General features: G+C 38.3%; 1 protein-coding gene across 9 annotated transcripts in view; it reads left to right on the top strand.

Moving 5' to 3' along the window:
* CDK12 (cyclin dependent kinase 12) overlaps positions 1–13,992 on the top strand; it is an 83,282-nt gene that overhangs the window by 38,821 nt on the left and 30,469 nt on the right. For 5 of the 9 annotated variants that reach the window (XM_032871493.1, XM_032871496.1, XM_032871491.1 and 2 more), the window contains exons 9-14: positions 227–304; positions 1,215–1,331; positions 2,337–2,468; positions 4,345–4,556; positions 5,750–6,202; positions 10,050–10,467. In XM_032871493.1, the coding sequence (XP_032727384.1) occupies positions 227–304; positions 1,215–1,331; positions 2,337–2,468; positions 4,345–4,556; positions 5,750–6,202; positions 10,050–10,467 (1,410 nt within the window). Of the gene's footprint in view, positions 1–226; positions 305–1,214; positions 1,332–2,336; positions 2,469–4,344; positions 4,557–5,749; positions 6,203–10,049; positions 12,625–13,992 lie in introns of those variants that run through there. The other 4 variants (XM_032871488.1, XM_032871489.1, XM_032871490.1 and 1 more) reach the window with 3 other exon arrangements.

A 13,992-nucleotide genomic window follows, 5' to 3' on the forward strand; every position in this document is an offset into this window, starting at 1 on the left:
ACTTTATAGGTGGCAAAAATTTGATCTCCTGGCAAATATAAATTCTTTATACTATCTATTCTCACTTCAAGAAATATTTTCTTTTACAAAACTCAAGACACTGCAGTTTGGAGCTTATTTACAACATGGTATATCAGATGCAGCCAGATAGACTACAAAAGTCTATTGAGACACAGGTTAGGCTCCAGGGATATCTCTCTTGACCTCTCAGTTTTACTCTTTCTAGATGCATCCTTGGGGAATTATTCACAAAGAAGCCTATTTTTCAAGCCAATCTGGAACTGGCTCAGCTGGAGCTGATCAGGTACAGCTGTGCATGTGCTCTGGGTGCCCAGGTGTGATAGGTGATCTTATTTTCTAATTTCTAATATTTTTTGTTCATTCTACTAAGTAAGTTTATGCTTCTTATGTCCAAGTAAGTTTCTTAGTCAGATTCACCACGTATTTTGTCATGGGCTGTAGATGTAAAGAAGTTGTAATCCCCTTTTTTAGGTCTTACTAAAGGTGTTACCTCTTAGGTTCCCCCTTTTTAGACTTTTTAGATCTTTGCTTTTTTTTTTTAATTCTTCATATTAAAGCATGCCATTTTCAATGTGGCTGTTTCATTCCTAGGTTAGATTAAGATCAGATTAATTTAGCAAACAATTATTGTGCCTGATCTATAACAAATTCCTTTCTCTGTTAAACTTTAGGATTTAGAAATATATAAGATAGGTCCTTGCCTTCAAAAAGCTCAGAATTTAGTAAGTGATAAAGCATGTAAACAGATAATTAAAGGTAGCATATAACTCATTATTTGTTAAGCATTAAATTCAGTTTTCTATCAAAATTTCTTTAGCCTCTCTTCTGCCAGTTTTCCCTATAGGGACATTATAGGATCAGCTTATCACTTTGAAATTAATACTATCTGAACAGAACAAAATTGATAATGAAAATCTTTATGGAGGTTTAAAAAATGTTTTACAAAACCAAGTGTATGGTTAATTTTGGATTCTTTTGCCAGATTTTCTCTTCACTATCTTGTAACCAGTTGTTTCCTATTCCTTCTGTTCTTAAAGCAGTGAGGTCAGGTTTTATCTTTCTGCATGCCCTCTAATTTAATAAGCCAAGATTCCCTCAGACTTCAGGAGGTAATAATTTCTGCTTCTGTAATCTCCAGGATTCGCAATGCTGACTCACTCACTTCTTGTTCTGGCTTTTTGCTTTGTTTTCAGTCGACTCTGTGGTAGCCCTTGTCCAGCTGTGTGGCCTGATGTTATCAAGCTGCCCTACTTCAATACCATGAAACCGAAGAAACAATATAGAAGGCGTCTACGAGAAGAATTCTCTTTGTAAGTTTGGCAAAAATGTACATCTGGTTTCTGTGTTTAGCTGGTGTTTAGACTTGACTTTCTCCTGGCATAGGGAGTTAATGTTGTCAACTTTTTATGGCAGCACACCACAGGAAAACATTTTATCTTTGAGCAGTATATGAATTTTACCATAGTGCTGTTGTAATTTTCTCTTACGGAGGCTTTATTTTTTATTTTTTTATTTATTGATTTGAGAGAGATTCAGAGAGAGACAGACAGACAGACAGCAGGGGGAGAGCAGCCTGACATGGGGCTCAGTCCCAAGAGCTGGAGATAAGGACCTGATCCAAAGGCAGACACTTAACCATCTGAGCCATGCAGGCGCCCCTGCTTTATCTATTTATTCATTCATTTATTTAGATTTTATTTATTTATTTGAGAGAGAGGGAGTGAGAGAGAGAGCACGAGTAGGGCAGAGAGGGAGCTGGGCTGGGCAGAGGGAGAGGCAGAAGCAGATGCCCCGCTGAACAAGGAGCCTGATGTAGGTAGGACTCGATCCCAGGACCTTAAGATCATGACCTAAGCCAAAGGCAGTTGCCTAACCAACTGAGCCACCCAGTGCCCTACTTTTTTTTTTTTTTTTTTTTTAAGTTTTGATTTTATTTAAATATTCTCTACACCCAACATGGGGCTGGTACTCATGACCCCAAGATCAAGAGTTGCATGCTCTTCCAACTAAGTCAGCCAGGTGCCCCTGAAGGCTTTAGGTGATAGAAAATCATTTTATTGTGAACAATATGTAAGATTTCTCATGGTCCTTTTGATCTTCCCACAATAAAAAAGAGAATGGAACTGCTGGCTTCATGTTTTCTACCTGTAATACAGCATTGCATGAATCCTGTGTGGGAGCAAATCTGCTTGCTTGTTTAGCCAGCTTCTAGCTCCTTTCCACAGTTATACATGGAGCTGGAAATTCAGAGACCTTTGAAAGAAGGTTACAGGTTTAAGAACTCTGGGATCATTTTGAATTTGTTCTTTCCACAGCATTCCTTCAGCAGCACTTGATTTACTGGACCACATGCTAACACTAGATCCTAGCAAACGTTGCACAGCTGAACAGACTTTACAGAGTGACTTCCTTAAAGATGTTGAGCTCAGCAAAATGGATCCTCCAGAGTAAGTGCTGCTGGCCAATTAGTGACCCTAAACCTCTCATTAAGCCTCAGGAGATGAGAAACTCAAAACAATAGGTTTTTAGGAGGAACTCCAAATGACTAAGTCCAGAATGGAGAGATACCCTTGAATATTATGATTGATAAGAGGTTTGTTTTATTGCTCTATGTTTTCTTTTTAAATAAGGAATAGATTTATTTATGATAATTTGTTCTAATTTGACTCGAGCTGTCTTTTGTCCCTGAATCCCCAGCATTTTGCCTTGTACAACTTCTTTGAAAATATTCTTCTAGTTTTTGCTCTTACCTTTCTCATTTGCTTGAATCTCCAATGTCTGGTGACCATGTATATCCCATATTTGGAAAGACAATCCTAATTTTAAATAGTTTGCATCACTGTCAGGTCATATAACCCGAATTTTGATGTTGAAAATAGAGTGTTTGAATGTGTGTCTCTCTCAGCAGAATCTTCTGTATTTTCTATATTCTGTAGGATCTTCTAAGGTTCTATACTCATGTTTCACATTTGGCAGATAAAAAGTCTTATATCTTTGAATTTATCATTGACAGTGTTATAGCTTTCATGTCAGAGTCCTTGGGTATTTTTTCTTACATAAAGAAACTGTCTTAAAGAGATACATTATTTATTTATTTATTTACAAAAGATTTTGTTTATTTGACAGAGAAACACACAGTGAGAGAGGGAACACAAGCAGGGGAATGGGAGAGGGAGAAGCTGGCTTCCCGCAGAATGGGGAGCCTGACGCACGGTTGTATTCCAGAACCCTGAGATCATGACCTGAGCCAAAGGCAGATGCTTAATGACTGAGCCACCCAGGTGCCCTGAAATACACAGTATTTAAAGACTGAGTGGGTAGTAACTATAAATCTACTTGTTTCAAAGAAATGTCCATATTTATTCATTTTTATTTACTGCACTAGAATTTTGATAACATTGAATGTGGATTGAAATACATAAACTTTTTACTGAAATTTGGGAGCTCTTATTATAGGGAGATTTTGACTCTGGTAATCTTTATTGTAATAAGATTTGCATAATCAAATATAAGGAAATCTGGAAATATATATCAAATTTTACTAATAAACCCCACAAAATATCGAGCCATGGAAATTCACTGGGTAGAAAGAAGAAAAGAACCTGTTTTTTGGTCCTCACAGATCAAATAAAACATAAATTGATTTTTCACAAAGGTGATTTAATAATACTGTACTTTAGTGGTCCACCACCTTGCCTGGACTTTTTTGTAGATACTAACAAGCTGGTCATCTCTGTCCTGCTTATTCCCAATTGAAACTTGACCAGTAAAGTTCTCCTTTATTCTTGTTATGTAAAGCAAGAATAGTTGTAAGACTTAACTATTTGGAATGTGGGCATTTATATAGTAGGTATGTCACTGATATTAGCAAGACCCTCATTTCTCACTGTAAATGTGTCTTTTTTTTTTTAATATTTTATTTATTTGACAGACAGAGATCACAAGTAGGCAGAGAGGTAGGCAGAGAGAAGGGGGAGAAGGAGGCTCCCCGCTCCCCGCTGAGGGGCTTGATCCCAGGACCCTGAGATCATGACCTGAGCCAAAGGCAGAGGCTTAACCCACTGAGCCACCCAGGCGCCTCTTCATTTCTCACTGTAGAAGTCTCTTGGGCTTTTGGACTTTTATTTCCTTAGACTACCTACCATATGCCATGATCCCTTTTACAGTGCTACTATCTATTTACTAATATTTCTAATTACTTTTATTTATGTCATTCTTTTCATTTCCTTCTGCTCTTTACCTTCACATTTTAATCTCTTGTTCCTCCATTCACTCACTGTTGCAGTCCCACACACATTTCCCCTTTGCTTTCTCTTTTTGCAGCCTCCCCCACTGGCAGGATTGCCATGAATTATGGAGTAAGAAACGGCGACGACAGCGACAGAGTGGTGTTGTGATAGAAGAGCCACCTCCTTCCAAAGCCTCTCGGAAAGAAACTACCTCAGGGACAAGTGCTGAGCCTGTGAAGAATAGCAGCCCAGCACCACCTCAGCCTGCTCCTGGCAAGGTGGAGCCTGGGACTGGGGATGCAATAGGTCAGTTCTAGGATGGAGTTTTTGTGCTTTAAGGACATTAGGGCAGGTTTTGATGGTCAAGTGCAAGAATGCATGCGTGCGTGTGTGTTTTAGTTTTTAGCCACTGAAGCATTAATAAATTAATAAAGAAGTGACCTCATTATGAGGAGAAGGAGCTAAACCAAGTTTTGTGCATATGGTCTAGAAAGTCTACAGTAGACTATTTTCCTTTCAAGAAAGTGGGAATGCTATATCTTAACTAGATGTATAGTATAAATCATTAAATAGGCCAAATATAAGGTTCATTTACCCATGGTTTTCTTTTCTTTTCTTTTCTTTTCTTTTCTTTTTTTTTTTTTAAGATTATTTATTTATTTATTTGACAAACAGAGATCACAACTAGGCAGAGAGGTGGGGAAAGAGAGGAAAGGAAGCAGGCTCCCTGCTGAGCAGAGAGCCCGATGCGGGGCTCGATCCCAGGACCCTGGGATCATGACCTGAGCCGAAGGCAGAGGCTTTAACCAACTGAACCACCTAGGCGCCCCTTACCCATGGTTTTCTAACATGTAATTTGGAACCCTGTTGATGTTAGATTTGCTAAGCCCTTCTTAGAGTCTAATCATTTAAATCACAATTGCTATTAAATGTAGTTAGTTCTGTGGAAGGTTATTTGATCTAAATATATCCAAAACTGTGTAATAGTGAACAGTTATAATAAAGTGGTTGTCCTGTGGTACCATCAGTTTTTCTGAACTATAGGTATTCTTTCCATGGCTCACTTTCCTTTCCCTGTCCACCTATAAGATTGGTTTTTAACACTGGCTGCACATTCAGATCATCTGGGAAACTTGAAAAGCAAATACTCCTGAACATTTGCCAGATCTCTGGGGGTGGAAACTGAAGCATCTGAATTTTACAATCTCTCCTAGTAATTCTGATGTGCAATAAGGGTTATAAGTCACTGATCTTGAAGAATATAGATAAAATGAGATCAGTTTTACTCACAGTACAGAGATGTTTTAGCTTGTTCCTGTATTTTGAAGTGAAAATATAAAGAATAACAAATTGTCATGACACTTTGAGGCATGAAAAATGAGATATTCAAAATGAAACTTCATACTTTGAATATTGTTAAGTTGCCGTTGCCAGTTGAAGAAGCCAGAGGTCCTTAACCTGCCTCATCCTCTTATATTGGCTCCACTGTCTGTCCACAGGCCTCGGTGACATCACACAGCAGTTGAATCAAAGTGAATTGGCAGTGTTACTGAATCTGCTGCAGAGCCAAACCGACCTGAGCATCCCTCAGATGGCTCAGCTGCTTAACATCCACTCCAACCCAGAGATGCAGCAGCAGCTGGAGGCCCTGAACCAATCCATCAGTGCCCTAACTGAAGCCACTTCCCAGCAGCAGGACTCAGAGCCCTTGGCCCCAGAAGAGTCTTTGAAGGAGGCACCTCCTGCCCTAGTGGTCCAACCTTCAGCAGAACAGACAAGCTCTGAAGCTTCAAGCACACCAGCTGACATGCAGAATATGTTGGCAGTTCTTTTGAGTCAGCTGATGAAAACCCAGGAGCCAGCAGGCAGCCTGGAGGAAAACAGCAGTGACAAGAACAGTGGGCCACAGGGGCCCCGAAGAACTCCCACAATGCCACAGGAGGAGGCAGCAGGTAAACAGACCGGTCATGAATCTCATTGAGCTCAGGTGCTGTTGATCCTCTTAAAAATCTCTTTAACATTTTCTTTTTCACATCAGTGGCCTCAGTTTCAGTTTTCTGTAACCTAGCCTACAGGAGAACGTAGCACCCAGTGATGTATTTCTTGCCTGGCTTCTATTTAAGTCTCAGAGCTTCTCAAAGCACTTTTCATATACTGATTGTTTTTCCATTTCCTAGGAGGTAGGTAAGTAAAGCCTCTGTAGCTAACCCAAGGAAACCACAACCATACCTAGTGATACATCTTGAATCACTGTGAGAATGGTGGCCAACTAGTACTAGCACTTGAAAATCTGCCTTCCAAATAAACCATCATCAGATTGTACAAATAGTCAATTTTACTGTAGTGTGTAGTGAATACTGGATACGAGTCTTACCTGAAAGATATAGTAAAAAAAAAAAAACCTGATAAAATGCCATTGTTAATCTCCTGAGGAGTAATATAGAAATATTTCTAAGTAGATAAGTAACACCATACATTTCCTTTCCCCCAAAATTAGAGTGTATAAAAATGCTTTTTAAAAACCTGTGTTCCTAAAAGAGACAGTTGAATGGACCCCAAATTAGGAAGTGAGCATTACATAAAGAAAAATCTAAGAAAAGGAAATATATTATACCTTGGTCTGGCATGACCACACCACACAATTTTATTAGAGGAAAAAAAAGTTTAAATTTTCTAATTCTCATTCACAGTCTTTTTGCAAAATGCTTACTTATGTGAAAGTGTTTTCAACTTGTTGGAAATTTTCGCTGTCCATGAAGACCCCATGAATTGGGGAATGAGAAGAGGCACAAGGGCTGAGGAGGTACACTAACCTTCAACTTTAGGTTGTCCTACATTTGCATTTCATACGGGATGGTGCAGAAAGTATATGCCTTTTTTCAACTGGTATACAAATATATAAGTTATTTTTCACACATGCAAAGCTTTTTAAAATTGGAAGATAACATAAATAAAATTAACCCCTTTACAGATAGGGAAACTGAAATCCAAGAAGCCTGCCTATGGTCTCACTGCTGGAACCATATTATTGGCAGAGGCAGAATTAGGACTGGCATACTTTTCTTAATATTTTTTTTTTAATGTGTTTTCTAATTCACTTTGTTTTCCTGTCATACTGATTCCAGTTGCTTTTAAGAGACTAGAACATGGAATAACAGAGAAAGCTAATCTAGAATCAAAGCAGGCCTTTTTGCCTCCTCTCCCACACCTTCCTTCTCCTCCCTACCCCAGCAGAAAAATTCAGCTATAATCAAAATACCTGGAAGAACTCATTCAAATTAAATAATACAGGAATTGAAAGAAATTTACCCAATAATTGAGCTAACAAGCCGTCAGCCAAATGGTGAGATTGAGCTAAAATTAAGGCCTGGCATATGGCCAGAAATTGTTGGGTTTACTTTTCAAAGGAGAGTGAAAATACCAATCCTTATTATTACCCACGGATTATCCAGTGTTCCCTATCTCTCCTGTTTCTGTTTCTCCCCTGCTGCCTCTCTTTTGGCCGTTTTACTGTTCATTACCATTTCCACCAGAGGGCAGACTGAATAAGCCAGAGAAGGTGAAAATCTATCACTTTGGCTATGTTTAGCTACTCCTTTACTTGTGTGGGGAAAGGGTTAAGATTGGAATTTAATAAATCAATCAAAATACTTAAGTTATTTATACATTTCATTAATAACTCCCTCCATTAGTACAGACTGTTAAGAATTGGAAATATTATTAACACTGAATGTTATAATAGTATGATTTTTTAAATGTGCTCTTTATTTTTTTAAGAAGTTTTATTTAATAGTTCTTTACAATCTGCTTTTCTACGTTGAGGTAGTTTCTATTCTCATACATGTGAATTTTAACTCAAGAATTCGTTCTCTTGAAACACAGCTAGAGTGTTTACATAAAAGGCAGAGTTCAAGTATGAAAAGTAGTATAGTTGGAAGAATAAGTTTAGCTTTGCTTACTTTTGCAGTAAGGCATTTTTAAAGTTGTTTACAATTGGTATTAAAAAAGCTGGTGTTTTATGTATAGTCCAAAAATACTTTTAAATATAAGTGGTACTGAGATGTCTTATGTAGTGAGATATATAGTATGGCAGCAAGGAGCTCCAAGATCTATAGATGTTTGTAGTCCAGTTAGCGCTCCTTTCTCAGTATATCTTCTTTTCAATTGTGAGTTTTCTATAGCTAATTTTTTGTCCTTAAATTCATTTTTACCTACCACCTAGTCAAACAACCGATCTGTCAACAAGCAACTTGGGTGGGTACGGTATACAGGGTGACCAACTCATCTCTGTAACTGTCGTGGTTTTAAAACTGAAAGTCAGCAACCTGAGAAACCTGCTCAGTCCCAGGCAACTTGGGACTGTTGGCCCCCCTACTTGTATGTTACATATAGCACCTGAACTTATCTTTCCAGGGTACAACATTACAATATTGTGTTTTCAGAGTACTTTCACCTGCATGCTGAAAGAATACATACTTAATTTACTGATTGTCTTTGCAAAATATAATTGTGGTAAATATGCTACCAAAATACTTTATAACTAAAAACTATTTTTGGCTTGTCTGAGTAATGACTCTTATATCAGTAGCTCAGATAATAAAGAATTGACTATATGGGCATTTAAAAATACAGTTCCATAGGGAACAGAAAAATCAGTCTTTTGGAAGATAACCCAAAACATTAAACCTTTTCTTCAGCAGGGTGACTCCTAACTCTTTAAAAACACTGTTCTGATTGTACTTGCTTTTGTATGTCCTCAAACTCACACCATTTTACATCTCTACTCTCCAGCCTTGGCAGGAGTTACCAGACAATGATTGCCATGCTTAGGTAAATTTAGCCAACAGGGTGGTTGGGGCATGCGGGTGTGGGAATGTGGGGAGTGGTTCAAGAAAGACAAAGATCTTTGGAAAGACAGAGTGTAGTATATAAGTTCAACATTTCTAAATACTCAGTTCTTGTCACCATCTCCAAGATAAACAGATGTTTATCAATAGCCCATTCATTCTGCATGACATTACTATAGTGATTTTTTTCATAGCATGGAAAAAAATGCAAGAGGTTGGGAAACAAAATAGAAAATATGATAGATTAGTCTTTATCATTACTGTAACATAGAAAGCTGAATGACAGAATGGTGGTTAATATCCCTTTCTTCAGAATGTGATTATGGGGAAAGGGGACTAAAGTTTGGAGAAGCAAGTGTATATTTAAACGTGACGGTGATGAAAGGTTTTTACTTTATTTCATCTCTCCTGTATATTCTTTTAAGTTCTATTTCAGGTGTTAACCTTATATCATCAAATGTTCTGTAAAATGTGTTAGCTAAGTCCGTGCAAGGTCTTCTATTGTACAACAAGATTATGTGCTAGAAATGTGACCACAACATGTGTATTATTTCCTCTCATCTTCCTTCTTTCTACGTTATTTTCATTAATGTTTTGATCCAACAGCAAAAAGGGGTGGGGAGGCTGCTAACAGCCTACATATTAGAACAGTTCCTTAAGGAAGGAAATGGAGGAAATCTCAGACAAAAATCAGGACAATCATTTGAAACATACGAGCTTTTTTACACCAGCTGTTAGATTCATAATGCAACTGTTTTATTTTATTCACTTGATTTTATTTATAAATTGCAATTTCCTGATCCCAAGATTTTATTCTTTATATATATATGGTTACTTGTATTGATATTTGTTTATGTTGGGCAGTGTATGTGTGTGTATGTGTGTGTGTGTTTGTGTTTATAATCACATGTGATTTTTAAGATGGTGTTTAAAAGAAGTAACCCTTCCACAGCATGTCCTCCTCACATTCTTCCACCAGAGAAGAGGCCCCCTGAGCCCCCCGGACCTCCACCGCCGCCACCTCCACCCCCTCTGGTTGAAGGCGATCTTTCCAGCGCCCCCCAGGAGTTGAACCCAGCCGTGACAGCCGCCTTGCTGCAACTTTTATCCCAGCCTGAAGCAGAGCCTCCTGGCCACCTGCCACATGAGCACCAGGCCTTGAGACCAATGGAATACTCCACCCGACCCCATCCCAACAGGACTTACGGAAACACTGATGGGCCTGAAACAGGGTTCAGTGCCACTGACACTGATGAACGCAACTCTGGTCCAGCTTTGACAGAATCCTTGACCCAGACCCTGGTGAAGAACAGGACCTTCTCAGGCTCTGTGAGCCACCTTGGGGAGTCCAGCAGTTACCAGGGCACAGGGTCAGTGCAGTTCCCAGGGGACCAGGACCTCCGTTTTGCCAGGGTCCCCTTACCATTACACTCAGTGGTCGGGCAACCATTCCTGAAGGCTGAGGGAAGCAGCAACTCTGTGGTACATACAGAGACCAAATTGCAGAACTATGGGGAGCTGGGGCCAGGAAACACTGGAGCCAGCAGTTCAGGAGCAGGCCTTAACTGGGGGGGCCCAGCTCAGTCTTCTGCTTATGGAAAACTCTATCGGGGGCCTACAAGAGTCCCGCCAAGAGGGGGAAGAGGGAGAGGAGTTCCTTACTAACCCAGAGACTTCAGTGTCCTGAAAGATTCCTTCCCTATTCATCCTTCCATCCAGTCCTCTGAAACATTAATGAAATCATTTGCCAGAGCGAGGTAATCATCTGCATTTGGCTACCGCAAAGCTGTCTGTTGTATTCCTTGCTCACTTGCTACTAGCAGGCGACTTACAAAATAATGATGTTGGCACCAGTTCCCCCTGGATGGGCTACAGCCAGAACAATTACTTCAACTCTACCTAGTAGATACAAGTAGAGAATGTGGAGAGGGTCATTAAATTGAAAAGTAAATGTTGTATTAGTTCATTTGCCTGCACTTCTTGAGCAGAAGAAAAGGAGAACAGTTTTAATTTTGAGATGGCTCAGGAGAGGCTCTCTTTAGGTTTTTAAAATTTGGGGATTTTTTTTATGATTTCTTTCTTTTGAATTTTGTTTTTGTTTTTTGTTTTCCTTTAAAGATAATAGTGTTCACGATATTTGAGCTACTCTTAGGCTTTTGCTATAAGGGAAAGAGAGTGACTGGCTGATTTAAATAAATGTTTCCTTCCTCTCTACCATCTCACATTTTTGCTTTCAAGTGAACTCTTTTTTTCCCCATTGAGCATCTTGAACATACCTTTTTTCCAAATAAATTACTCATCCTTAAAGTTTGCTCTGCTTTGGCAAAAGACATGCCCCTCTCCCTGCACATGAAGCAGGTGGTAGAAAGAGGCACTCTTGGGCATGTAGGTAGATTTACCCCATCTCTTCCCTTTTTTACCCCCTCTTTATAGAGTTTCTCATTCTCTCTCTCTCTCTCTGTCTCTTTTTGAGGCATTTGTTTGGAAAAAATTAATCGTTGAGATGCCCAAGAACCTGGGATAATCTTTACTTTTTTTGAAATAAAGGAAAGGAAATTCAAACTCCTATATTGTTCTCTGTAACTTTTCAATTCTAAAATGTTTTTGTTTTTTTAAAACCATGTTCTGATGGTGAAGTTGATTTATAAATGCAGACAGTCTAGGTCATTGCTGTTGAGCTGGGGTTTAAGATGATGCCTCCATAACTAGAGGGCTAGTAAGAGCAGTTAGCATACTGTTTACACATATATTTTTATGTCAAAAAAACCTTTGAAACAGAGCATTATTGTCAAAGAGAAAAGAAATACATCCTGAAAATACATGAAAATGTAACTTAGTTTAGGGTGCATATTTTTCTGAAAATCTATCAATATCTGAGACCTTTTTTAAAAAATTTTAAAAGAACAGGCCATGAGAAAGAAACAGTATTGATATATACACATCTCAGCATGTATATCCTGCCAATTCTTTGGGGGAATTTCTTCTAGAGAGATTTGATTTTGCTTTTGTTTTTTGGTAAAAGGGGTTAAATTATGACTTCATGGCAAGAATTTTGCCTTATTATAAACAGGAAATGAAAAAGGGAAGGGCTTTCAGGGTGGGATAACTTGGGAGACTTCTCATTCTGGCTTCCATTTCTATGTGAATACCAGCATATAATGTGTTTTAAAAACATACACATTCATATAAATTATCTGCACAGACTTAGACCTTTGTGAAACGTAGATTAGGGCCCTTTTACAAAGAAAAGGCAAACATGCTTCAGCATCTTGGAGAATAGTTCTCAGAACTCAAGTGAAGTTTTGTGTTTCAATGCCAAGTTCTTATATTAAAAAATAAAAACTACTTGTAAGAGAAAGGTGCACTAATAAAAAAAAAAAAACTTTAAAGAAAGAAGAACCCTCTTCAGATACTTACATGAAGACTATTTTCCCCTGTTTACTGAAATAGGTAGATATCTGGTGTGTGTATTTCTTTATTACTCTCTGGGTTTTGGTCTGGCCTTGCCCTCATGGGCAAACATTGGTTAGAGGAAGAACCTTCTAGCCATTTTGGCATTGATGGCTTTTTATACCAGTGTGTCCAATTAGATTTGCTAGGCTCACTGACATGCTATTGAAAAATTCCATTACAGTTCACCTAAACGTTTTGTCTGTTGACTTCTTAGTCCTCAGACATGGGCCTTTGTATTTTAGAATATTTGAATTTGAGGCATTGGGCCCTACTCCCATTTTTGATTGAAGAACTTAAGCCTGGGATACTTTCAAAGGTATCTATTCAGTGAAAAGAATTGGTCTCCCATCAAATATGAATAAAATTCTCTATATTTTAATTACATTCTGGTTATCAGCAATCATCAATGTTTTTCCTTCCCCCTTCCCATCCCTTATTTTTAATTATGCCAAATATTCTAAATAATATACTTAAGTCTCCATTCCCTCATCCCTACTACTAGGGAAGGGGGTGAGTGTATGTATGGGGTGTGTGTGTGTGTGATTCCATCTCACCCCCTACCCCCATTTGGGGATTGTAGCCTTTACAATGAAAAAAGTTCAGTAATTTTGACTATTTCTAAAAGCAGAGGAAAAAAGAAATCCTGGAATCTGTGTGGAGGAAGAAAAGGTATTTGTTAATTTTTCAGCTATGTTATCTATAAATGTGGTAGAAGTAAAGTTTTGGCAGAATTTCAACTTGACTGTTAGAAAATTACAAACCCAGATATATTCAAAAGTGGTTTTTGTTTTGTTTTAATTATTGTACCATGGGAGATAAGTCCATTAAATACATTATTTTGAACAGATGAGAAATCTGATGCTGTTGGTGAATGAGAGGCAAAACTGGTTTGACCATGATCATTTTTGTGGTTTTGAAAACAATTTTGTTCGACCCAGTTCCTTAGTTTTTTCTTCAACTGTCCATAGGAATGATAAAATGACATCAGATACATACTTTTCAAAGCAGGGCAGTAGCACAAATTTGTAAGTAGGACTTTTTGTTAGGTTATGCCATAGACATCACCCAGCCACTGTGTGTGTGTATGTGTGTGTAATATGCATTTATAGTTACAGTACTAAAATGGTTACCAGCAGGTTTTGAGAGAGAATGCTGCACCAGAAAAGTGTCAGTTGCCACCTCATTCTCCCTGATTTAGGTTCCTGACACTGTATTCCTTCTCTCTCTTGTTTTTGCCCCACATCGGGTGTACCTTGTCTATGTACAGATATTTTGTAATATATTAAAATTTTTTCTTTCAGTTTATAAAAATGGAAAGTGGAGATTGGAAAATTAAATATTTCCTGTTACTATACCACTTTTGCTCCATTGCATTTACTTCTTAACCTGTAGCCTCTGAGCAGATCTAATTGCACGTAAAGGGTTTTTTCCTCCACTTTATC

Source organism: Lontra canadensis, unplaced genomic scaffold (genome assembly GCF_010015895.1).
Source record: "Lontra canadensis isolate GAN:19392208 unplaced genomic scaffold, GSC_riverotter_1.0 scaffold43, whole genome shotgun sequence".
NCBI classification, from domain to species: Eukaryota; Metazoa; Chordata; class Mammalia; order Carnivora; family Mustelidae; genus Lontra; species Lontra canadensis.